We start from the raw sequence: 26,535 nt of genomic DNA, 5'->3' as shown, positions 1-26,535 counted from the left end.
GAAGGGACTTTAAAGCCCATCCAGTGCCACCCCCTGCCATGGGCAGGGACACCTTCCACTATCCAAGGTTGCTTCAAGCCCCGTCCAACCTGGCCTTGGACACTTCCAGGGATGGGGCAGCCACAGTCAGGTCACCCCAAAGCTTCTCTTCTCCAGGCTGAACAATCCCAACTCCCTCAGCCTTTCCTCCCAGCAGAGCTGCTCCATCCCTCTGACCATCCTGGTGCCTCCCCTGGACTCGCTCCAGCAGCTCCAGGTCCTTCCTCCACTTGTTTTCTGTCACCTCCAAGGCTGGAGCCTGCAAAGCCCTTCCCTCTGCTTTCATTTCAGGTGACACCCCTTCAGTTCACCTTTTTATCCCTGAGTTTCCAGTGTTAAGCCCTAATCCTCCCAGCACTTACAGAGCAGCTGAACTCTTTAAGTCGAGGAGGTGAAGCAGGAATTAAAGATTGTCATCCTGTCTCCTCCTGGGTCACGTTAATTGGATGACATGGCATTAGTTCGTGCCCCATCTTGGAAAAACAGGATCCAGATAAGCACTGATCACTTGGAAATTACCTTAATGCACTTTCCAGCACGTTGAATTTCCTGTCGCAACCCCAAAATCCCCAAAGCCTGGGATCCAAAGCCCTGCCAGCATTAACAGGCCACTGAGATCCATTTTTCCCACTAAGCATCTTACAGTCTAGAGATGAGATGAGAACATATGAATTAATTAATGTGGGTAGGAAATAAAAAGGTGATGAAAATGACTATTCTCATGGTTTAATCACCTGATTTTATTAGACTGCTGCAATCTTAGGGATTGATGCCTTATGTTCACTTTGTGTGGTCACAGTTATTAATTTTGATAATTAATAATTTAAATATCTGACCTTTACGCGTGGGCTCTTTGCTAACTTTTAACTTTTACCCCTCTGTTTAAACCCGTTTCTCTTGCAGCTCTTGTACCTGAACTGCATTTCATAGATTCTGATAATACATTTTCTGTTGAAAAATGGGAGCCCACCTTAGATTAATATCAAATAAAACCACAGCAGCATAAATCAAAATTTCAAAGGAGTGAAAAGCAGCCAAAGTAATGGTTGGTACGACTTGGAGTGATTTATCTCCTAAAAATTTCCTTCTGGAAGCCAAAGTAGCCTTGTAAAAGCTGCTGAGCATTCCTGACCTTTCCCACTCCAGGGAAATCCAGCGGGAATCCTCCAAGATGCTCCTTCCCAGAAGCAATTCCTGCTTAAAGGCCTAAGAATAATACACAAAATATGAAAGAGAAGCCCCTTTTTCTCCTCCAGATTTCTGCTTGAGGATTAAAATTCACCCAGGCTGGGAAATTAAACAGGAGCAGAAAGGGCAGTTCCAGGGAAAGAGAATTCCAGAATAAACCAGGCTGGGGAGATTTGGCTCCATTTCAATATTTAAGTTGAATCCTGGCAAAATATAAACCCTGATAAAACATATTTTAAAAATGTTTGTAAAGTACAGACGTGGAAATTTGTCTTGTGGTGGTAGAAGATGATTTTGGAAACTGTTCTGTGGCCTTGGGTTATGAGATATCGATGCTGATGGAGAAAATGATGAAGGGGTTGGTTGTTTTTACTATTTGATCACATTTTGGGCTCCTGTTTTAAATACAGTCTGGAAATGACTACAAAGACACGATGCTGAATAATTTTAGTGACAGTTTTAAGTCTGTGGCTCAGCTGATGCAGTGGAAGAAAATGTCAGTGACTCCTGTGTCTGGAGCTCCAAGTTCCTGAACATATTGCAGAAATAAGCAGAATTTGGAGGAAAATAGAGTAGCTAAATGTGGATGTTTTTCTTTACTTCCTGATCTCTAAAACAGTTTCAGGCTTTGGCACCTTTTCTTTTTAACACGCTTTAATATTTGATTGTCAGTCTCCTACTTATTTAAGAAAAACGAGACAAGTTTTCCTTTCTCTTCTTTAATACTAAGAAATGTATTCTTTTCAATATAAAGAGAAAATAATCTAAAAGTAGATTAGTAATCTACTCAATCAAAATTTAATCAAAAATTTTAATTTAATATGCCAAGTAACTATTACCAAAAGGCATTTTTATTAACAGTATTGATGTTTTTGATGCTAAAAACCCCTTAAAGTACAACAGGGTTTGTTTTTTTTTTTTTGTTGCCTTCTACACTGTCTCTGCCTTGTGTGCTACATTATATCAATACCCTGAAAATTCATCTTGAGGGGGAAGAATTGAATTCCATGGATTCCCACCTTCTCACCTGTGCTATACCTGGCACTGCAGGATGCAGTTGGGTAATAACCTAATCCTTCCTCTACGATGCTGTTTCTTTGCAGTTTAAAAAGAGAGGTTTGAAACAGCTCTAAATTTGTGTGTTGTTTTTGTTTTTTTTTTTTTTTTTAATGTTGCAGTGTTCAAAATGGAATCATATTTAAAAAAAAACCCCACAGACAATTACAGCAAAGTGAAGGTTTTCTCTTCAGATTATTGATTTTTCCATCAGGCCTTTGGTTATTTTTTTATTTAAGTCTTTCCTGTGTATTAATTGGGCAAAAGAGCTCCAGACTTTAAGGACCTCCTGGTGTGACAGGGGTGTTTCCTCAGGGTTTTATTGCCCCTTGGACAGTTTAAGGTGAGCTTTAATTTCTGGTCCTGAGAGGAAATCAGGTACCCCTGTGCAGTCTTTGACACGTGAACCCTTGGCAAAGGTGCACCTGGATTTAATTAACGCCCTCACTAATGAACTGCTGCACTCTGAGGTGTCAGGGAGCGGCTGATTTGTGGAGGAGCAGAATTTCCTACAAGACAATCTGTCTCAGTGCTGGTTTTATCAGCGAATTCCTGGTTTATCCCTCCTGGCTGCTTATCTTGTCTCAGTAATTCACTTCTCTCGTGGTTCCCTGGTTTGCAGCGTCTCTGCTTTTAGGTTTGTTTTTGTTTTTGTTTTTTTTTTTTACCTGCAGCATTTTTTCTCCTAAACTGGCAAAAAACTGAGCTGTTCTGTGCTAAAACCTGCCCTGGGAACGTGGCTTTAGGCAAATGTCCACTCCAAAGGCAATTGGGGTGGGGGGATGGAGAGCTGGACCTGCCTGTTCCAACCATCTCCCGTTAGGGAAACTCTTCAAATCTGCTTTTCTGGAGTCGTTTCATTGGCAGGGAGCAAAGGAACCTTCTGGTTTTATTCCTTAACTTGAAATCCACTGTGAAGAAATCAAGATTTGGGGGCAAAAAAAAATTTTGATTTAGACTGTGGGGCCTGATTTTGTGACACACTCTGAGACACGTTTGTTTTCCTCCTCCCTGCAACCCATCAAAACATTCAGTTGGATTTTTTTAAGCTTCTGATGGAGAAGGACAATTAAGTTGTCAGTATGAGACACATCATCGGGCTCATGATGGCCATGTTATTCCTGCACTGGAAAATGAGGATGTGCCAAAAAAAGGCCTGGGAATCACAGTGGTTTGGGTTGGAGGGGACCTTAAAAAACCGTCTCATTCTACCCTCTTCCACTAGCCCAGGTTGCTCCAAATCCAGCCTGGCCTTGGACACTTCCAGGGATCCAGGGTCAGCCACAGCTTCTCTGGGCAACCTGTGCCAGGGCCTCCCCACTCTCACAGGGAAGAATTCCTTCCCAATATCCCATCTAATCCTGATTTTGCCGCTAAAACTGTCTGGATTTCATCTGTATCTGTTTCTCTTTGTTGTACATTCCCTCTCCCCAAATGACTTCCCAAGTCCAGTTGTTACTGCTATAAAAATAAATTCGGTGTACAGAAGTCTACAAAAGTAAATTTGAAGTTGACTTGTTGGTCAGAAAATCCTAAATATCCCAAAAACTTGCACCTTGCAGCCCCTCCCATCCCAGAGCTCCAGCAGCACTGCCCACAACCAGCTACTTCTGATCCGAAAATTTAGACTTGGAGTTGAATTTTATTAATTTAGTGAAGTTCAGTTTACGTCATGTTGGTTGGAAAATCGAGGTCAACCACTGAGGCCCTCATAGTGAATAAATCATGGCTTTCACTCAGGAAAAAAGTGGGAATATTAATATTTTGAACCTACCTGTAGATGATACATGCACTGTTCCTGCACGTGTCGCAGTTCGCCGTGTCCTGACCAGTCCGATACGAAAGCCTGGAAGGACAGAGCATGAAATCATTAAAACCTGATTTCTTTTAACATCCTTTTTGTTTTCTTTGATTTTTCTTTTTTCATAATGATCAGAACTTGAAGATTATTTAACAAATTGTAATATTGAATAAGAAAATGAAGCCATCAGGAAACCAGGACCACAATCAGCACATTCAGCTTCCATGAACAAATTAATTTTTTTGGGGGGTGGATTAATATTTTCTCCACTTTTACAGTGAGCAAACTTTCCATGGAGCAATAAATTAAACTACATAATGCATTACATTAGGAGGAATGTGGAGAATATAATACCAAAAAATAGGATTTATTTTAGACACTTTTAAAGTTATTTTCTGCAGGGGCAGAGCACTTGCTCCTCTGCTTCCTTCCCAGTGTACAATAATGAGCAATCCAGCAGTAGGAAAAAAAATGGCCTCATTTTTTACGTGACAAAATACCCAAAACAAGTGTTAATGGGAAATTACACCCAAACTGTTTGATGTGCCTGCCCCTAAGATGAGAAATCAGCATTTCCGAAATGCTGCTGCAGGCTGGTTGTTTAGCTTAGGAAATGATCAGCTGGTGCTGACAGTGCCAGTTTCCTTAAATATTTTAAAGGTTTGAAGATGTGATTGTGAGCAGTTGGAAGTTGTGTCGTGGCCAAGTGCTCTGGGGCTGTGGGTACAGCTCTTGGCACCCTGGTGGATGGGCAAAAGTTCACAACAGGGTGAATCTACTTCTTCTAAGACTTCTTTCCTTCTAAAAGCCAAAGGCAACGTAGAGTTGTTGCTGTTCTAGATGATTATTTGGCCTCAAAAATTGCTTTTTATTTGGAGGAACGTGCTCAGATTTGCCTGAATGTTGTTAACACAACACCAAAGGCAAATCATGGAATCATGGAATGGTTTGGGTTGGAATGGACCACAAAGCCCATCCAGTGCCACCCCCTGCCATGGGCAGGGACACCTTCCACTAGCCCAGGTCGCTCCAAGCCCCGTCCAACCTGGCCTTGGATGCTTCCAGGGATCCAGGGGCAGCCACAGCTTCTCTGGGCAACCTGTGCCAGGGCCTCCCCACCCTCACAGCCAACAATTCCTTCCCAAAATCCCATCTAACCCTGTTCTCTTTCAGCTGTGCAAGAAAACTACAAAGCAAAATGTCTCTACTCTGTGCTATTCCTGATGGGGGAAAAAACCCCAAGAGTGGTTTACATTTGCTTGTATTTGTTACGCTCTCTCAGAGCAGAAGCAAGACCTGGTTTTCATTTCCCCTTTTAAAAATCTTTCAGGAGGCAACATTCAAGTTGTCACCACTATTAAACTTAGACTTGTAAAACGTTTCTTTTTTTCCCCCAAGCTATTGATCAGGTATTAAAAGCTCTTACTAAAGATACAACATTTAAAGTCTACAGATGAGTTGGTGAAGGCCTTTATTTACTGAGGACATAAAGAACAGTCAATAGTTTCCCTCAGAGGAACGTGCACGACTCTGTGAGGGCCTCTTTATAGGTAAAGCCATAAACATATTGTGGAAGGTGCCAACTTCTTTTGTCTTTCTGTTTAAAATTGGTTTCCAGTTGGGACATTTTCATTCATCTCTGTAAACCTGCAAGCAACCATTCAAATTAGTTAATTATCTGGCTTGTAGATTAACAACCTCCTCCTGTGCCAGCCTTTCCTCCTTCCACACAGGTTTCTGCTGTTCATGTTCAGCCTCTGCTCTGCTGCTTGAGAAATCATTTAATAGTAAGGGCATTTTAATAAAATCTTCCAAGTTACAGAATCACAGACTATTTGGGTTAGAAGGGACCTTACGGCCTATCTAGTTCCACCCCCTGCCACGGGCAGGGACACCTTCCACTAGCCCAGGTTGCTCCAAGCTCTGTCCAACCTGGCCTTGGACACTTCCAGGGATGGGGCAGCCACAGCTTCTCTGGGCAACCTGTGCCAGGGCCTGCCCACCCTCACAGGGAAGAATTCCTTCCCAATATCCCATCTAACCCTGCCCTCTGGCAGTGTGAATCCATTCCCCCTTGTCCTGTCCCTCCAGGCCCTTGTAAAGTCTCTCTCCATCTTTCTTGTAGCCCCTTCAGCTCCTGAAAGGTCACAGTCAGGTCACTCCAAAGCTTCTCTTCTCCAGGCTGATCAATCCCAACTCTCCCAGCCTCTCCTCCCAGCAGAGCTGCTCCAGCCCTCTGACCATCCTGGTGCCTCCTCTGGACTTGCTCTAGGTCTGTGTCCCTGGTTGTACTTTAGGTGCTCTGAGGGATTTGCCCCACAAGAACACCATTTCTGGCAGTGGTTGGTAAAGGGAGCTGCTCAGATCAGCTGCCTGCAGTGAACCTTGAGAACTCCTGATTTTTCTTGTGTCCCCTCACCAGGCTGTTTGAGACCCGTGGTGTTCCTTGTGGGACTGGGGACAGAGGAGGAGGTTTTGCCATGAGCTGTAGTCCTGCTTCCAGAACTTGCAGTGGCTTTGAAATCGAATTAAAAATGAGGTAGCAAATCGAATTAGGTTAGTCAGCTGTCTTCCTAAAAACTGATTTTTCAGTATCTTATTTAAATTACTTTGCCCAGAGAAGCTGTGGCTGCCCCATCCCTGGCAGTGTCCAAGGCCAGGTTGGACGGGGCTTGGAGCAACCTGGGCTGGTGGAAGGTGTCCCTGCCCATGGGGGGTGGAAGGAGATGGATTTTAAGGTCCCTTGCAGCTTAAACCAACCTGTGATTCTATTATATGATGATCTTTCAATGCACAATAATTCCAGATTTTCATATACTTAAAAACATATTCGCTGGTATAAGGCAGCCTCGTTAAGCTGATGAAAATGGTCCTTTTGATATAAGGATTTAAAAATGAGATGATTTTTGCATCATGAGTTTGAAATCCTGATTTCTCAACTAACACATTCAGCTCTGCTTGTTTTAGCATCATTGTCATTCTCAAGCTCCGCTGGTTATGGTGATACATTCGTTTTCTAGTTGGATGTTATTTTTCATTAAATTTTCTTAAAGCAATATTTTCCTCATTGAATAATTTTAGCTTTTCAGAGGTGATTTTTTTTTTTACATATTTAGTAACATTTTCTTCTTTGAACCACCCTGTTAGAATTCTCTGTAAGCCCCAAGAACACCCCATGGTGTCCCAGTGTTTGGTTTCCATCAGGCAGTTTCAGAGCTCTGTGTTCTGGGAGTGTGTTAGTACAGTATAAATTCAATTATTTCTATATAAATTAAGTCTGTTGTTGATACCCCAGGGCTTTGGACTTTTACTTTCTTGTTTTCACATAATTATCTACATAAACACTTGCATGGAATTCATCTCCTTCATGCCAGCAAGGATTTCACAGTTGGCACAGCATTTCCATGTAAAATTTAGGCTGATTTTCAATGCAGAATTCCTGAAAAAATAGATTTTCTATCAGTGTTAACTGCTAGAAACAGTTTGTGAGCACAGTCTGGATCCCAGGGTAAGGACAGCAGAGTTCTGGGTGATGATGTTTTTCCTGGTGAGATGTAGTATTTGGAATAAGCTTCTTTTTTTCTTCCTCTCAAAAAATATTTGGAAGCGTAGGAGAGTGAGGTTAGAGACCGAAACCTTCGTTGTGCTTTAGTAAACCAGTCATTATTTTTGGTCAGGAGAAACCCCTTAAAATGAGAAGTCTTGGACAAAACAGAGATTTTCCTATGGAAAATCTGTCATCTTTTGAGAGAAATGCCAGTTGGTTTTGGCCTTAGATCCAAAGTGGAATCCCCTTGGAACTGAGGGAGATGCTTGGGAGCCAGGAGTTCCCTGGCTTCACCTGCTTCACCTAAAGATGATCTCAGCACTAAGCCTGGCAGCTTGTTGTGTTAATATTTTGATTTTGGGAATCCCTCACTGGTTGCTGTCTAAAAATAGGACATTTTTTTCCATTTGTTCTTCAAGGCGGTTCAACGTCGTTGCCGTGAGGTTGGGATTGACCTGCCTGGCGTGAGAGTCGGATGTGCCTGTGATCCCTTAATCCCAGAGTGGTTTGGGTTGGGGGGGACCTTCAAGATCAGCTTGTTCCACCCCCCTGCCCGTTGCAGGGACACCTTCCACTGGAGCAGGTTGCTCCAAGCCCTCTCCAGCCCGGATGGTGGTGCTGGAACCGCAAAGTCCGTGCGCCACCTGCCAGCTTTGCCTTCTGGCACGAGTTCCTTTTTTTGGGGAAATACTCATCGTGGGGGTGCTGAAGGAGAGGTTTTGGTTTAATTAGGTTGCTTTCCAAGTTAGTTAGCTACAACTTGTGCTACCTTCCACTATCCCAGGTTGCTCCAAGCCCTGTCCAACCTGGATTTGAAAGTCCCAGAGGGAGGATGAACATCTCTGAGTTCTGTTGTTGTGTCTGCATCTTCCCCTTGGGAAGGAGACCTCACCTCCACACCAGGTTTTCCACAGATTCTTCCTATCTACATTTCATACTATTTTCAGGAGGCTTTCATTTTATTGCAGGTTTGTTTGTTTTGTTTTTGTTTTTGTTTTTTTTTAAGCATTCTGGGCACAACCTGAGCTTAACCTCAATTAACACTCCCAAGTATTAAAATATTTTAATGAAGAGCAACCATTTTGCTGACATGGACTGGCAGGAACTAAGAATAGGCTGCAATTTTCAGAGCAGCCTAAGGGGATTACACCCTCTAAATCCCTGGGAAACCCAGAATTTGTGCGCTTGCTTGAGGCTTTTTTTATTTAAATACCAACTGTAACATCAGAATCTTTGCATCTGAACGTTATTTTGCTTGTATAAATTAGAAGCAACGTTGAGCTGAGAGAGGGGAGCTTAGATCTGTGCGTGATGATTTTTTTTTTTTAAATGCAAGTCTGTTAAAAACAAAGGAAAAAAAAAAACAATTTAGAAGGATAGACCTGTTACATCTGGATGTCCTCCCTTGTCTGCTGGGATGTGGGGAATATTTGATATTAGTTGAGTTCCTTAATGGCACTGCCCTTCCCAGGCTGTGCCTCAGAGCGTGTCGATGCTCTGATGGATACAAATATGGATGATACTGATGCTCCTCACACTTTTGATGTATCATCACCACCAAGGAGGATAAACAGACTTCAAGAATTTTTCCTGGTTGATGTTTTTATTACAGTGCAGTGAAACAAATGATGTGGAGCAGGCAGGGGGCCTTTCAAGTGCTCTGGGAGTGACAGTTCTGGCCGTGCCGAACAGCTGAGGAAGTGCAGGCCATGGTCCTGCTTGAGGCTTTGTATAAATATGGCTTGGGGGAGAACTTCTTAAAACCTTTGTTTTCCTCAAGTATTGCAGAGCTAACATTGCTAAAAACTGTTAATTTTCAGGAGAAAATGAACAGTACTGTTATTAACATAATTTGCCTTTTGGCAGAATAAGATCACTGTGCCATGAGTGGTTTAGCCGTTCTTGTGACTTGAATAAATCACGTTTTAGCCACGGAAAGCGCAGGAAAATCTCGCGTGTGTCTCCTGAAGGTTAAAATAAATCCTGCTTAGCCACAGAGGTTTAGTCTGACCTAGGAAAGATTTACCATTTTAGCTCAATGGAAACCTCCTGGAAGTGCATTTGTAGCAGCAAAATCCTGTTTCTGGAGGATGAAAACCTCTGGGTCCCTTGAGAACTTCTGGTCTGCCACCAAACCAGCAGGTCTGGGCAGGTGTCAACACCTCGGGTCAGCCTTTGGCTCGTGTCAAAGTGTTCTGAAAAATCACGTGCCCAGGAGAAAAAAAATTGATTTAGCCTTTCCTCTGCTGTGTTTTCATTAAGAAGATAATTAATAATTAGCAGTTTTCAGTTGTAGATGAGAGTGATACAGCCCCAAAAAAATCCGGAATGATGTGCTTTGAGCAATCACCTCGAGGCTTCTCTGCTGGATGGAAAACATGGAATTGTTTCATGTTTTTCAGGGGGCTGAGGAGCTTTGGGGTTTTTAAATGTTTTTTTCTCCCTGGTTTCACCTAAAAATGTTTCCATTTTCCCTGCTTTTGTTTGCTATTCTCCCTGTTTTCCTTTGGTTTTGTTTTCCCCTGGGAGTTGGGGAGCCCTCGGAGAACCACAGTGATCCCAGCTGATGTGCTCCTGCCTGCTTTTCTTTGAGGATTAAGTAAATCTTGTTGGACAGAGTTTTCCTCTCTCCAACAGCCCATCTCCATGGGCAGGGACACCTTCCCCTATCCCAGGTTGCTCCAAGCCCCGTCCAACCTGCTCTTGGACATTTTCCCCACCTGAACACTCTTTCCTCTCTCTCCCTTCTTATTCCAGGGCTGCTATTATTGATTTGGTTTCTGAAAATGCTCTGAAATGTTCAGCAGCTCAACGGTGAGATTTGTCAGGCTGTTTCCAAGACAGTAGTTTGTTGTCTTTTCCTGAATCCTGACAGTTGGAAGCAGATGACTAATTTTCTTTTTGAGGTATTTGCGCTGTGGGTGTATGGCACGACTCCCACGACAGCAATTCAAGTGTTTTCACCCTGTAAATACATTTTGTATTGTACTCAGGTTAGTCAGGGAGTGTTTTTTTTAAAAAAAAAAAAAAACAAACCACAACATATTTTAATAGGGCTGTTGAATGATTTAAAAAACCCACCGAGAATGGAGAGAATTAAAATGTATTTCAAGTGAAATCACGAAATCTTACAGGAATTAGGTGCATACAAGGTCTTGCATCCCCCTTGAATATTTGTGCCTCTGTTGTCTCATCAGAAAAATCAGGAGGATAATTAAAATGTCAACTCTTTGTATTAATGATAATTCAGGGAATTTGGTTGCTCTGGCTGAATAACAACTGCACTGATGGTGTGTAATTGTTAGGCCAGGCACTTCCAGAGGTTATCAGGGAGCACATTCCAGTAGTTAGGCTAAGATGAGGTCTGTTCCTTCATCCCAAATCTCTCTGCTGTGGTTTCCTCCTGACCCCGGGGCTGTTACTTGGATGCCCTGAGACTCCTGACCCTGCAGCTGATCATCAGATCTGCTGCACCACCCACCCTTTACTGCAGCTTCGGTGTGGTGATGTTCCTCTTCCCACTTCCCATCGCTCTTCCATCCCTAAATCCACGGAATTTTGAGATTAATTTTTGGGGAGTAGCTTGTTCAGGGGTGAAAATCCCTCCCTGCTGCTCCCATCCTGAGCTGAGCAGTTCTTAACTCCTCAGGGTGAGTAACTCTTAAATAACAACTCCAGCAGCCAGGCTTGTGTGAAATTAGGAACAGGGAGTGCATTTGCTGGCCACTGATCCTGCTGCTTGTGTGGGGCTCGTGCCTGGTGTCCTGGGAACGACTGGCTGTGGCACTCAGTGCCCTGGGCTGGGGGACAAGGTGGGGATGGGGCACAGGGTGGACTCGATGGGCTGGGAGGGCTTTTCCAGCCTTAGGGATTCTGGGATTCTGTACTTGCAAGGATGGGAAACTTTATGGAGAAAAACGACATCAGGAAGGACCCTGGAAGTGCTGAACTCTTTCTGTTGCAGCCTGAGATGGTCTTGGCACTTTGTTTTCTTGTCTCCTTAAATAATGAGGTTTTATTGCAGTGCAGGAGAATCCACAGAGCAGAACTTTGGCAGTTCCTTGATCTTTGTTCACAGTTACAGGTCCCATCCCTGGGAATTTTTTCTGAGCTGGTGTGGATGACAATGAAGCAAAGAAATGACCTAACTCATGCCAGGTTCAAACTACTCCAGAGTGTAAACTGCCTTGTTAATGCCAGAACAATGCTGGTCCCTAAATCCAGCCTCTCTTTCTGAGGAATTACTGGATCACACACACTTTCTGTGGCTGTAAACTGAAAGAAGGTGGATGTAGATGGGATATTGGGAAGGAATTGTTCCCAATTAGAGTTGGGAGGCCCTGGCAAAGGTTGCCCAGAGAAGCTGTGGCTGCCCCTGGATCCCTGGAAGTGTCCAAGGCCAGGTTGGAGCGACCTGGGACAGTGGAAGGTGTGGAATGAGTCCTTTCCCACCCAAACCATTCTGTGATACTGGAAACAAGACAAAAAATTGTACTGTCCCCCATCCATTGTTGCTGCAGTGAGTGGTGGTGAAAAACATCCCCCATCATCATCTTATCAGTAAAGAGGAATCATCTTATCAGTATGCAGGGAGGATGGACAGATCCATGCCTGGGAACTCCCCACTTAAAAGAGAAGTTTTCCTCAGTGAACAGATCCCAGAGTGGTCTGGGATTGGAAGGGACCTTAAAGACCATCTCGTTCCACCTCTCAGATCTGAATCCAGCTCAGCTCTCCATTATCCCTGATGTTTCTTTACCTTCATTTCCCTGGGTATTTTACACTGGACTTTTTCAAGACTGAACTGCATGTTCATGTCCCAGATCTGGGGTAGCTGGAGCCTCAACAGTTTAAAAACAAAACACCTCCATCTTCAGACAAGTCGTCTTCCTATTTGTTTCCCCATTTTTCCTCAGTCAGAATGAGAGATGATTGTACCTCTGTGTAAGCACAGGGGCTCAGGAGCAGGTGTCAATTAGAACTCTGTTGTTTCATCTCCTGGTGAATGAACAGCAGTGAGAAATTTAACACTGGAAAGCTCCTTTTGGTCTCATTTTTCCCCTCCTGCACAGACACCTGGCTCATGGCTCTGTCTCTTTGCATCCTGATACTGCCAAGAGCCAAAATGCAGTTATTAAAGGATTATTCTAATTGTGAAACCTGGGAATTCACTACCTTGTCATCTTTTTTTTTTTTTAAAAAAGAGACTGATTTAGCAGAAAAACTCTCCTTGCAGGTGTTTTGGGCAGCTTGGTGACATTGGAAAGCTCTTGATCCCTGGTAATTCCCGTGGATATATTGAGCAAGAACATTGTTTGCTTACACTGTTTTTAATCCTTCATTATAAGACTTCCCCAGCCTTTCCAGATCTGAATTGTGGCAATTTGCTTTCCTTGGCCTCTGTTGTCCCTGTGCTGGAAAAGTCCTGAGCCTGAATTCCCCTTCAGATCCCGACTGAAACAGGGGAGTGTGGTGGGGAACGACATTTCATCTTGGTTTTAGAGTCCAGTGAACAGCAACCTGATAGAAATCAAATCATTTTTTATTCTGAGCACTTCAAACACTTTCCCTTTGAATTGTGCCTGTCCAGTGTATGCAGATAAAAAGCTGGACTGTATTAGCAAAGTAAGTTATATTTTCTGAGAGTCAGAATGTTCTTAGTGTCTCCTTTTTTTTTTTTCTTTTTTTTTTTGAGAAAACAGAGTATTAAGATCAAGTAATTTTGCTAAAAAAAAATTTTTTTGGTGTTTTTTTTTTCCATGGACTGGTTGTTGCTAAGGGTTCCCTTTTCCATCATTTGCTTGTTGAAAACCTCCCACCACTCTATTCCTCACAAAGGATGGATATAAACTGGCTGTGACAGCAGGATTAGTTAAGAGCTCTCTGTCTTAAATGTTACAGTATCCAGGTAACTCTGAATTATTACACATTAATGCTCCAGGCTGTCTGTGAACTGTGGAAGTTTGACCTTTTTATCCACTCTGACGATCTGATCTGAAGCTTTGATTATCAGCAGCAGAATAAATGTGTCCAACTCTTAATGAACAATCCTATCAAAAAATATAAATCTCATCAACGTTTCGGGGGCTTGTGAGTTCCTGTGCTCTGAGATACTCGTTGTAAATCGAATTCCAGAGTGATTTCAGTGAGCTAATTCGGAAAAAAAATGGGATGGGAGGTTAAACTTTGGCTGATCCTGGATCTATTCCCTTGAATGATATTGCATCCCTCAGTGATCAGTCTTAATTAATCATCTTTCATTAGTTTTTTTTTTTCTTTGAATAAGAGAATTTGAAAGGCTCGAGGGGGGTCATGCGGACTGAGAGCAGGTGTTGGAATAATTCTTTGAGGAAATGGGGAGTTTTGGGATATGATGGAATAGTTCCAGCGAGGAGGTGTCAGTGTGTTGGGGGGGAACGTGGAAGGGCTGGTTTATAACTCAGAAACCCAAATTTCTCACGGTGAGGGCTGGTAAATGGATTTTGGTGGCGTCTTAGCACCCATCCTGCTTTGGGAGAACGGGAGATGAGCTGATGAGGGATGAGCTGTACTTGGGGAGTGAGCACAGGACAAGGGGATGGGATCCCCACAGGCAAAGTTTATGGCTTAAAAACTGCTTTAGGGACCTAAAAGAAAACATAAATAAATGGTCTTTGAATGCATTTTGCCTGGTTATGCTCAGAGTTCAGTGTGACACACACCCCTTTTGGGCAGTGATGAAGCCTGACAGAGCAGCTATTAATAATAATAATAATAATTAGAATTATCTGTGTACTTCCAGGAGGGAATAGTTATACAAATGACTTTAAGAAAAGGCACAGAAGGGTGTTCTGCTGCTGTTGGAACTAGAAAATAAAAACTGCTTCTGTGGTAGTGAAGTGCTTCACTTTAACACTGGAAACAGCTGAGAAAATGGTAGGTATGGATTAGAATTTAAAAAAAAAAGAAACAACTAACACTCAACCATCAGTGGCCCAAGGATCACAAGATCCACAAAGGGCAAAAATTACTCCTTTTCCTTGACTAAGGAAGATGCATCCAAAGAGATTTCCTGGCTGTGCCTTGGGAAGGTGAACTGTGACAACCTCCAAGGTGTTTCGGTGTGTTTGTGTTTGGGAATGATCTGTAAATGATGCATAACCTGAAATACAGCAACTCCAGTGAGGGCAAAGGGGGAAGGATTTAGGAGGTGGTGTCAGGAGGATAAGTGAAAGGAATGGGACTGCTCCAAAGGACGGGCAGGATGGATGAATATAAAGATCCCAAGACTGGAAATAAAGGCACTCGTCGTAGTCCTCTCCCCAAGGGCTGCTGCTCCAAAAACCTGCTGTCCCTCAGAGTATTTGAGACACAGTTTGGGCCTCACAGATGGAATTTGCCACGTTCTCTCTGCTTTTCACGTCTTTATTTGCAGTGCCTTCTGCCTTCCCTCCATATCCAGGTTTTCTCCTAGAAATGGTCCTGTCAAACCTCTCCTTTGCCACGGCTGTAGTTGAAGAAACAAACCCAAAGAGGGTTTGCTCTCCCCTTTGGTGAAACATCCCCCCCAAACATGTAACAGTGGTTTATTTCCTGCTTAGAAATGAGAGTGAGAGCCACAGATATCCCTTAGTCACTGAAAAGCATGAGCTGACATTTAAATTCCCTCCATAACAACGTGTTCTTTCAGAGCCTCTTCGAGGGAGTTTGTCGAGAGCTCTTTAAATTCCTGAGCCACTGCTGACTAATAAATGAATATAAATTATCTCGGAAACAGGTTCATTTAACTCTTGTCTAATGTGTAGCATTTGGCCTGTCAGAGTCAAAATACTGTGACTTGTTTTTGTGTGGCAAATTGAGCACTTTGTTTATTAAAATTGCTGATTTGTTGTATAATGAGGAGGGCCCAGATTTCTGTTCCTTTCCACAGTAAGCGTTTAAAGGGCAGGTCATTGTTGTTCTCCAGCAGCAAAATATTTTTGATTATGTGTTCGTCTTGTGTTATACATTTCCTAGATATTATTAGCCAGGTTTCAGAATTATTAGCTTGCATTTGTGCCTCACGCAGAGCAGAATTTGACTTGGGAAATTCTGTATCTGAATACAGACAAATATGTCTATAAGTGATGGAGATTGCTAATAGTTTCTCATATAAAACTGGAGCATAAAACTGGGTTTGTGTTGTGCAGCTGAACCCTGCATCATGTAATATTCAACATTTTTTTTTTTTTAAACTCTGGGCTTAATTGAAGCTGCAGCTCTGCACTTTCTTCATGCCTGACTTAAGGCATCCAGCAATATCTGTGCTTTGCTGGGATATAATTTGGTTTTTTGTAGAAACTTCCACATAGATGGTGGAATTGCCTCTTTGCAAGAGGTTTAGTAAATAATGATGGAAATAATGCACAATTTTACTAATTTCCTCTGATGTTGGGGGGGGTCACAGGCTGGCTGGGCTTCTCCTCCTCAGGTGGCTTTTCCCTTTCCTTCAGCAGAGTTGGGAGCTGGATGTTGTTGCTGATTGCAGATGATGTAGCACTGACATTTTGGGAAGTATACAGAGATGATCCTGCTGTCTTCAGAGATGCTGCTGCACTTCTGCTGGCATTGACTCATTTAGTGATGAATTGCAGTAATAGCAGTTCAGGACCTACAGCATATTAGTGAAAATGAATCCACTGAGCACCAGTCCCAGGGCACTACAACAGCACTTAAAGAGCACTGATTTCCTTAAAGGGAGAAAAATCTGATTAAGAAATTTAGCTGTGCTTTTGTTTTCTGGGTTTGGACTTTTTTTTCTTTTTTTTTTTTTTTTTTTTTAACCGGCAGTGTGTTACTTGTATTTGCTTCTTGTAGTGTGTTATCCTAAGAAATTTAATATACAAAAAGAAAACCAGGAGAGTTCCATAAACACAGAACGTTTCTTCCTGTTTTAGCAGATGGAAGACTCTTGTATTTTATAATAAACAGAGATGGAGCAGTAGCACTGCTTTAATTTCTTCATATTAGCTGACCTAACACTTGGTTATAACAGGAAAAAAACCCCAACGTGCTGAAATGGAGAAGACACGTAATAATTTACACAGTGCCGGGTGTCTGTGGCAAAAATGTCCAATGAATGCAGCAGTTGGAAAGAATTATTTTAACAAAAGGATGGGGCAGGCTATCATTGAAAGAGTTGTCTAATTGGAGGGGAATGGGGATAAAGACAAGCTTCATGTTAATGATGTGTTGGTGCTTTGCAGGAGAACAGAGTGTTCTCCCAGCTCTGGAGTGGGATCAGGGGAGAACAGCAATGGCCTGAGCATAATCTCCTCTGGGCAGCCTCCTTTAAAATCCCCCTGCAGCCAGGAAATCAGGGATCTGGGATGCAAGGATTCCTGAAACAGGAGAAAATAGGCAAGTTTGCATCTGCTTCCCCTTTTTCCCTCCTTCCCCATCTCGACCCCAGGGAGGGGCATGTTTGGGTCGTGTCTAAAACATGTGCAGGAGTAGCTGGAAGTGGTTCCAAGTACACAGGAGTGCTAATAGAGCATTTTTTTTAGTCAAATTTAGTCTTATGGACTCTAACACAGAAGTCTGTGTGTCTGAGAGGCTGCAGAGATGTTCTGAACTGGGGTTTATGGATGGTTTCACTATTTTAGGGCTAACGTAGCTTTGCCAGGTTGAAATTATTCGAAGACAATCGTCGATAGTTTTGTGCCAAGGGCTCGCCCCTAATGTTGGCCACATTAAATAGCTCTGCTTCTGTCAGGGCAATAAAAAAATAGGTATTTGCTGCACCTGTTGCTGTGCTATCTTTGGGAAGAAGATAAAAAATGGCTGTACAATTGTCTGGAGGATGCAGAGGTATTTATAGCAGGTGGCTTCGTGGGTGGGCGTGGGTGTTCCTGCACACGGGGTTCTGGGGGATCAGGTGATGAGTTGTGATGAAGGAAGAGTTTTTTCTGGATTTTGTGATTTGACAAGCTGCTTGACACTTCTGTCCAAATCTCCTGCAGTTTCTGTATGTTAAGAAAGGCAGGGGAATTATTCTGAATAATAATTTAAAAAAATTGAATCCTGGAGTCGTTTAGGTTGGAGAAGACCTTAAAGATCATTGGGCCTGTGTGGCTTTCAGCTGCATCAAGAGGCTTCCTAGACTGAAGATCCAGGACTTGATAAGGTCCTGATATAGATAATTGATATTGATATAGGTAATACTATAACCAGCTGTAAAATTAACTAAAAGCACTAAGGCTGTGTTGGCAGCAGTGCCCAACAGCTGAGAGGACTCTTCAATGACAAACATTTTTAGTTTTTAGGATTCACATGATTTGTACATTCCTAAAGAAAGAGTTAAATTAAAGATGTACCCTTCTGGCTCAGGAAGGAAAACATGGACTGCTTCAAGTAGCACAAGCTGCCGGGTTCCTAATTTTAAAATCCTGATTTCTTCTGACAAATTGTGATTTAATTGCAGAAGTATTTAAAAACACCCAAACAGTGCACATACATTTTGATGTGTGTTCATTGAATAAAGATGAGGGAACTAAGGTGAGTCAGTCTGTAAAATGCTTGTTAAGGTTATGTAATAGAGGGATTGAACTGTCCAGGTAAAGGTTGTGCTGAGTTACAGTATTTATTTAATGCCTTACAGGTTGATTTAAATGATGAAAGATAGGGATAAACACAATTTTCTTTCTTCCTGCTTGAGTTTATTGTGTTGAGCTGTGTGAATGCTGTAAGAAATGCTTTGATATTCAAAGTTTTTGTTTCATTTCCTTCTGAAAGAAATACCATGAAAAATTCAGAAGGTGAGAGTAAACCAGACAAGATTCATATGCCATTAATGGAATTATATTAAGAGTTGTAATAATATCCCTTAATCTTAAAAAGGGAAGTCTCTTACAGAATTAAGGTTTTTCTGCTGCTTTTCATGCCGTGTGAGGAATTATGGTTAATGCAAGTTGCTGATGTGAAAGCATCTTTGCTAATCCTGTTTGGAGAGCGGCTCGTTCTGCGCTCTGAGGAAAAGGCACAAGATGTATTATAGGCCCTTCGTTAAATAATTACTTAATTAGATCCCGGGACAAGCAGATAGCAATCTGTGAATAGTGCTGGCAGGTTTCCCTAGGACAGGCCTCTAAAAACTTCGTGTGGGAAGTGCCACGTGTGCGGCAGCGGGTGCGTGTTGACATCAGCGAGTTCAAGGGCGGGATGCTCGGAAAAGACATTTTAAATCAGCTTAAACTCATGCGAAAAAGCTTCTACTCACCCTTCTCTGTGAGCTTCTCCTTTCTCGAGCTCCTGTATAACACCCAACAACACCTTTATGGTTTCCTGACTGGAGCTGATCAAGCTTTCCATCATCTGAAGCTGCGCTTTCAAGTCCACAACTTCGGTGTGAGGCACGATTTGTTGGCATTCCTCGCTCAGGGCCACGGCCGCCTGGCAGGGCCGGCCCTCCTGCAGGGGCGAGACGTCGACCTGCAGGGGCCGGTCGTTACATTCGCTGGCCGGGCACCGCGCCCGCGCCGCGCACGCCCCGGCGTCGCCCGCCGCGGGCTGCACGCCGTTCAGGTGCACCGTCCTCCTCCTGTCCTCCTCGGCGCACGGCGACCAGTCGCCGAGGTTGGGCAGGTCGGGCTGCGAGGCCGGCAGGTAAACGGTGGCCACCTCGGTCTTGAAGACCCTCCCGTGGTGGAGGGGCTGGGCGGCCTCCTCGCCGCTCAGCCGCGTCGCTGCCGCCGCTCTCCCCCGGCTGGGCGGCCGCGCGGGCTCGTCCTCGGCGGGGTCGGCCAAGTTTGGGAGGGGAGGAGGAGGCGGCTCTTTGGGAGAACTGTGCAAATCGCTGCTTTTCCAGGCCTCGGCGCCGTCGTCGTGCGCGCCCGCGTTGGCGCGCTCCGAGATGTGGGAGATGAACTCGGCCGTCTGCAGGCTGCCCGCCTTCCTGCCCCACGCAACGGCCTCTGCCGAGCCCCGGCCCTCCCTGTCCTTCACGTCAAGCAGAAACCCGTTGTTCTCACCCTGCAGGGTGTCCACGGTCGAGGCGCTTTTAAGAATATTCCCTTTTTTCCGGTCCAGAGGGAAGGTCTGGTAACACTTCTTGAGATCGGGGGAAGTCTGGACTCCTGTGCTCTTGGTGACGTTGGGGATGGACCTGCGGGCGGGCACCGTCATGTACTTGCGATACGCCGTCTTGTAGGCGATGGCCTTGGCGTCCCTCTTGTCGGGGTCCTGCGTGCTGGAGGTGGAGGTGGACAGCTGCTTGTCCCTCTGCTCGTTCTGGGCCTCGCAGATATCCTTAAACCTCACCTGCAGGGCTTTGTTCCGTTTCTTGATCTGCCGGTTGGGATCCAGCGCGTATTTCATCTCCAAGGCCAGGGAAGCCGCTGGCTCGACGTCGCTGTCTGAGGCGGTGAGTAAGCATTTGCTGGGCTCCTTACTCACCATGATGCCTGCAGCCAAAAACAGTGCGAAAAGCCTCATATTACAACACAAATGATACTTCTCTCCCTCAGGTTTGCAATATTTGGGCTATTTTCTTACTTTTCCCCCTCAGGTTTGCGGGTTTTGGCCTGCTTTCCCCTGATACGCCTAAAATGGCCGCCGCTCGCGACCCATGTGCTTGGCTCTCTAAAGTCAGAGTCCTTCGTGTTAGATTTTTGTTTTTCTAGAGAAAACTGTGCTTTTTATCTTGGTTTGTGGACACTTGCTCCTCAAAGAGGAGGATTCCTGGCAGCAGGAGTTTTTTCCAGACCCCTTTCCAGAGGACAGGGATCATGGCTGCTCGCTCGGCACTTCCCTGCGAATCAGTACGTGCTCTCAATGCCTGAATTCACCTGGTAGTTAACCAAAACTCCAGGGAAAATGAAAAATGAGTGTCTTTGTGCAAGTAAAGAAAACTCTAGAGCTCTGACCAGCCTTGATTCTCCTTTAGTACAAACGTTTAGTAGCAAGAAGTGTCACACTGGTGTTATTTTTCACTCTGGGCCTGTTTACCAAACACGTTCTCCTGTCTGATGTATTCGGTGTCTTTGCAAGAAACTAATTGGTCATTAAAAGGTGTCATGATTGGGATTTTTATAAAAATTTACCTCATAGCCAAACTTAAATATAATCTAAATATAACCTAAATACAGATTAATTATTATTAGCAACTGGTTGGTGCTGCTGGATGCGTAGAATTTATGAACTAGTGAAGTTTGTGGAAGAAGTCAGCAGTGCATCAATTAAGGGTTTGCTTCAAATGCAAACCAACTCATCCTTTCCTTGAGGCAGTAAATGCCTTTATGATACAGCTGCTTATCCCAAAGGATCCTAAAGCACTACATAAAAACCCTCCAAACCTGTGATGATTCACAGAAATTACTTAATCTGCCATTGAAATATAAACACCTCCTCAAGGACGAGAAGATGCCAACCCCCTCCCTCCAAAACCCAACAGCTCTGTGGTTGTTCAGATCACAAGGGAATCTGTAGTAGCAGGATAGTTAAGATCTCATTTTTACACCTCATTTGAAGTTGTCATTTTTACTCTCCTATTGCACAAATTTCTCCCTGAGACTTGCTGAATTACCAAATTCCCACTTAATCCAAATATTCTGCATGCATTTCCTATTTAACCACAGATGGACCCTCAGAGGGACTCAGAGTACGATGTAAAACGAGTAAAGGGACTTTCAGGTGTATTTAAAATAAGTTTTTAATTAAAATTCCTTTGTCTGTTAAATAAAATATGTGGAACTCTTGAAGAGTTAAATGCCACAATAGCATATGTTTTATAAAGCACAGGAGAGTGAATCCTTATGACTGGTCTATATTTAGTTTTAATTTAAGAAAGCATAATGGGGAAATCATTTTCAGTGGAAATATTGGAATGTTTATGGGTTTTAAAAGCAATAAAAACACTTCCCTAAAGATATGAAGACACAAGGTGTGCATGGTCAAAAGATCTCATGCAGATGTGTCATTACTTAATTTTTAATTCGGGTTTTAATTCCCTGGTCCCAGTAATTTGTGAACAAGCAACTGAAATATTCCAGAATCCACCTAGTTTGCCTTTTGTGTCTGACTTGTGAGGCTCAGGTAGAGGTGAGTGAGCTGCAGTTGATGGAGGAGGGGAAGTTTCTGGCTGGCTCTATGTGATGTAGTGGAGAGTCTGTAGAAGAAAGCAAAAGGAGGGAAAATTCAGGACAAAAACGTTCAAATAATGGATTTTGAGGTTGCCAGATTAGTTTTCCACCGGACATGTTAAATATACAGGCCTAGCAGCTGATAGCAAAGTGACCAAGCCCCTGGTTTGGGGGAAAAGAGTGAAAAATGGGAATTCTAGCAGGAAACCTGAACATTAAATTGGAGCAGAGTGATGCTTTTGTGCTGGCCTGGGGGGAAAGATCAGTTATCTGTCTGCCTTTAACACGTGATGTACAAAGACAGACAGATTTGGAAGGGAATAAATCAACTATATATGAACGTCAGGAATTTTTTGTTCCCGTTGAAACCCGTTGTTAGGGTCCTGTACTGGCTGTGTTAGGCTGTGTTTTAATCATAATCTCATTTGTGAGTGAAGTTGTGGCTTTATTTGAGAGAAATTCTGCAAACAGAGCCCCACGGGGTCACACCTTCCAAAGATGGGGATGGTAGGAAACCCATCCATCCATCCATCCACCCATCCAGAGTGGAATTTTGGAATGTTTTAGTGAAGAAAGCGCTGTGTAAAATACAAACCTGATCCATCAGCTTGCAATTGGACACACATCAGCTTTAGGCACTAGAATGTGTTGTAAAAACTACTGTCAAGCCCCAAAACTCTGCATTTCCAGTCACGTAGAACTACTGGAAGCAAATGTTCCAAAATGGTCTGGTAAATTAATGAGTTTACCAAAAACTAAATACAGGAACATAAAAGCCATTAGTGTTCGAAGCTGCTAATGGGAGGTCCTGCACTACCAAAAAATTGCAGCAAAAATTAAATGCTGCACTTACAAAGATGTGAAATACTCAGTAATTGCTTCTGAAAAGAGAACACATGTTTTTAACCAAAAAAAAAGGGCTTAAAAAAATTGGTTATTAGCTCTGAAAGTCACCCATTACAGCCATCTCTGAGGATACCTCGGAGTTGTCAAAGTGAGTTTTCGGGCACTCGGTCATTTGACAGCAGGATCCATTAACATGCAATTTATTTTCAAGTATTGGCTGGCTGTTTCATGAGTGCCTCTGCCCTGGCTCAACTTCCAGGTTATTTCATCTACCCCTTTAATCCCAGCATTTTTGGGGCTGCAGGATCACTGGGTTTGTTTGGAATGACTTAGCATGGAGTCCCTGACCCAGATAAAACCAGGAGCCCGTGCTGTTCCTCCAGAGCAGAAGATGGGGAACCGTATTCTGCAGTTAATTTTAAGCATGTCTTTAATAGCCAATAAATTGATTCCTCACAAAAATTGCTCGTCTCCCTTTTCCCAGCCTCCCAGGCCTGATTGATTTAGCTGATCTGGAGTTTTCTATTCCCACCAGTAGCTTGGAGTAATAATTTTATAGATGTCTGTGATTAGGAATGACAACAACCAAAAGAGCTCGATTTTTTTCTGAGCCTCGCTCGGCTCTCGGTGTCTCCGAGGGGAACTCTCTGGGCTCAGCTGATAAAAGAACAGCTGAGCAAAGAGTGGACTGTGGGTTAAACACCTCACAGGGAAGGGTTTATATAATACTTCCTGTTTGGTTTCAGTTTTGGGTTGGATGAGGCGTTGCCTCCAATTTTGGGTTACTTAAAGCCCGGTCTCCACAGGATTTTGGGATGCTTTTGGATACTGAGTTTCTCAGTTTGCACGAGCACAGACTTGGTGGCTTTCTCTGTCAGGCTTTCAATTTGACTTTTAGTTGCAGATGCCAATTACATACACGTAACAGATTTCAACTTGGTTACTCCAAACAAACCCTGCTTTGCTAAACTAAATATTTAAAGTTATCACATAGCTTACTTTTTCTGGTTTTAGCTTTGATTTGTTTATAAAATTCTAGCTGATTACCCTTAAGGAGTGTTCCCCCATGTTTGAATATGGAAATAAACTATTAAATAATAATAATAATTAAAAAGTGGTGCACAGAGAAGCCTTAAGTTAGTATAAAACCTTCGGGGGAATTATGGAAATCAACAGTCCCGTTCCAGGATATGTCAGCTGGTAAAGTTTAGGTACAAATCTTTGCAGGACCTTCACTCTGCATCCAAAACTCTGCAGAGTCACTGCCCTGGGAGGGCAGTTACAGCGTGGAATTACCACACTGGTTGGTTAATCAGGGAAGAAGAGATTTGGAGCTCTTACTATATTTTGACTCCATTAAATTAGGAGCCTTTTCATTCTTTTAAAAGGAATATAATTGTTAGATTAATTGTGTTATGATACAAGCTTAAAAATCATATAGTATTATCCTAAATATTAATAAGTGATTCCCAGTAAGAAGATAAAAATGCTGGAAAATATGGATGATCTTAGCTTTTAATTGGTAGCTGTTTGCAGAAACTTTGCCTGTGCTACAAAGTTTTATGGATTTTTAATACCTAAGGGCTGAGGATAATTTAGGACTTGCAGGTAAATTCAGGGGTGCAGGTGTGCCCAGTTTTTGTGGGGTAGAAAGCACTGCTGAGTGTTATTAGGAAAAGTGACGTGGTGGAGCAGCCTGTCATCATTTTATCACAGAGTTGTTCATGTAGAATAACAGAGTTTGCAGTCCTGCTAAATGTCAAACTAGTATTTTTTTAACTCTGTCTGGAAAGCCTGAGGCACCAGACTTGAATTTTCTCTCTCTTGAACCTCCTTATTTATTGCTCACTACCCAAGTCATTCTTCCTGCTGCATTTCTAAGTGCCTTGGAAGTCTTTGCTTTGGAATAAACAGGATCATATGGCATTTTGATTTGTCTTTTCTCCCCTCCCATCCACTGGCAGGCACTGTAAGAGTGATGTATAAAATCATATCCCAGCTAATGGCTGAGATACCCAATAAATGCCTTTAAATGCTTTTGTGAGCTTCAGCTTCAGAACTAAATGGCAACAAATAAAATGCACGATTTAATAGGCCTGGAGAATTTTAGATAAAACAGGAATCTGTTGGAGGATAAACTATTTAAGAATTTCCTTACAAGCCAAACCAGCTAAATGCAGCTGGCATATGCAATTGTCTTTAATTTTGACATTCATACTGTGCTTTCTGAACACAAATTTTAATAATACTTAGGTTTTGTTGCCTCCTATATTGTGCATAAAATTAAAAGGGATCCATTCAACGTGACAAACTTCTGGAAAATAAAGGTTATGTAGAATTTTGCAAGAGTAGCACCATTACCAGGAGATCTGCACTTGCATTAAGAACAGTGCAGACTTATGGGGTGAATTAATAACTATTAACTTCCTACTGGAACAAATGCAATGTCAGAAGATACTCCCTGCGAATTCGTGGTGCTCTAATGCCAAACATTCACTGGGATTTAGTGTTCTGGGAAAAAAAATAATAGAACTGTTAACAAGAATTATGCTGCATTTCCTTACTGTGCTCTGCAGCTTATGGAGGATAGGAGGAGTGAAGGTTTATTAACATTATTTTGCCGTGGAAATTTGGGCAGCTCCTTGTCGGGGTTGCAGTGGTACTGGTGCAGGAGAAGGTTGTGTTAGGGGTGTGTTGCTGGGAGAATCACTCACAGTTCTGCTCACACTACACTGCTCCGTCTTCCAGGAGTCCAAAAGCCACACTACTTCCACTGCAAGGCTTTTTCATTTTTATGGGCCTTTCTGTTGAATAATTGAAAGGGCAGGCTGTTAAAAACAAGAGCTTAACGACAGTTCCTTATCTGCATTACCGGGGAATGCTCAGTGTTAATTGTTCTGACTCGACATCGATGGGTTTTGTGGGTGTTTAAGGGAAAGAACAGCCAAACCACGGGGGAAAAGAGCAGTTCTGCTCCTTAGCTCTCTGACCAACAGGTCTTAAAACTGTTGGAGCTCTGGAGAGAGAGAGACATCTGGGTGCTGGATTGAAAACAGACCCACAGAATGGTTTGGGCTGGAAGGGACCTTAAAGCTCATCTCATTCCACCCCCTGCCATGGGCAGGGACACCTTCCACTATCCCAGGCTGCTCCCAGCCCAGTCCAACCTGTGAATACTTTCAGGGATGACCTGTGAGCACTTACTGGTTCTCTTCCTTCATCATAGATTGACAAATGTTGGGTAAAGGGGAAGAAGGAGATGCCGGTTCCAGCTCCAGGCTTGGATCCTGCATCCTTGATTTTGCTGGGAGTTATCGGAGAGGCACCACAGCAGAACAACAGACGCAGGTCAGAGCATTCCCCTGGGAATGCAGGTAATCTCATCCTATGGAAAGGGTGTTGTGGTGCCTGTGCTGGAGCTTCCTCCAAGTGGGAGATGACAGGCAGGAATGACTTTCCTGAGGTCAGTGGTTGTAAGGCAGCAGAGCCTTGTCAGCTCGTTCTGCCTGGGTTAGGGTTACAGGCAGACAAGCTTGGGAGGGTGTGAAGGAGTGTTAAACAACTCAGCTGGGTAATTTGGGTCTAAAATCTGACATCATTAGCGGGATATTAATTGGGGCATAGTCTCAATCAAGGAGTGTGTTTGCACTCCAGTGCTGTCAGCAGGCACCACGAAATAAAGGCTGTGTCATTTTTCACCTTCTCAAGGAGCGCATTCCTGAAGTTTCTGGTTTCAAGCAGGTTCTGGCTCTGCTGGAATTGTGAATTAGCCATGTACAGCTGGATCTGAGTGTGCTGATGATGGGGAAAGTGCACAGCTCGGTCTGACTTTTGCTACAGCAAAAGCTTGTACAAAAATGAGTTCAGTTACCCAAAAAGAGGGATATAGTAAAGCAAAAAACCTGTGCTTCGGTTGCTGGGCTGCAGGGGAATAAAGGTCCCCAGTGCTGCAAATCTTCATC

The 26,535-nt window shown here is 43.3% G+C and overlaps 2 protein-coding genes across 3 annotated transcripts in view; one reads left to right on the top strand and one right to left on the bottom strand.

The window, feature by feature from the left end:
• The window catches only part of DOCK1 (dedicator of cytokinesis 1), a 264,003-nt gene that overhangs the window by 95,502 nt on the left and 141,966 nt on the right, over nt 1-26,535 (top strand). The gene's annotated exons all lie outside the window — the stretch shown is intronic.
• The window catches only part of INSYN2 (inhibitory synaptic factor 2A), a 36,456-nt gene that overhangs the window by 4,536 nt on the left and 5,385 nt on the right, over nt 1-26,535 (bottom strand). Inside the window, exons 2-3 of the mRNA XM_027899293.1 lie at nt 18,868-20,050; nt 4,058-4,129 (exon numbers count right to left, since the gene is read on the bottom strand). Coding sequence (XP_027755094.1) covers nt 4,058-4,129; nt 18,868-20,045 — 1,250 coding nt within the window. The 5' untranslated portion in view covers nt 20,046-20,050. The remainder of the gene's footprint in view (nt 1-4,057; nt 4,130-18,867; nt 20,051-26,535) is intronic.

Source organism: Empidonax traillii, unplaced genomic scaffold, assembly GCF_003031625.1.
Source record: "Empidonax traillii isolate 1590-97213 ecotype Southwest subspecies unplaced genomic scaffold, ASM303162v1 scaffold655:size661012, whole genome shotgun sequence".
Classification (NCBI taxonomy): domain Eukaryota; kingdom Metazoa; phylum Chordata; class Aves; order Passeriformes; family Tyrannidae; genus Empidonax; species Empidonax traillii.
The sequence above is the reverse complement of the archived record's forward strand: the minus strand, read 5'-3'. Positions and strand labels throughout refer to the sequence as shown.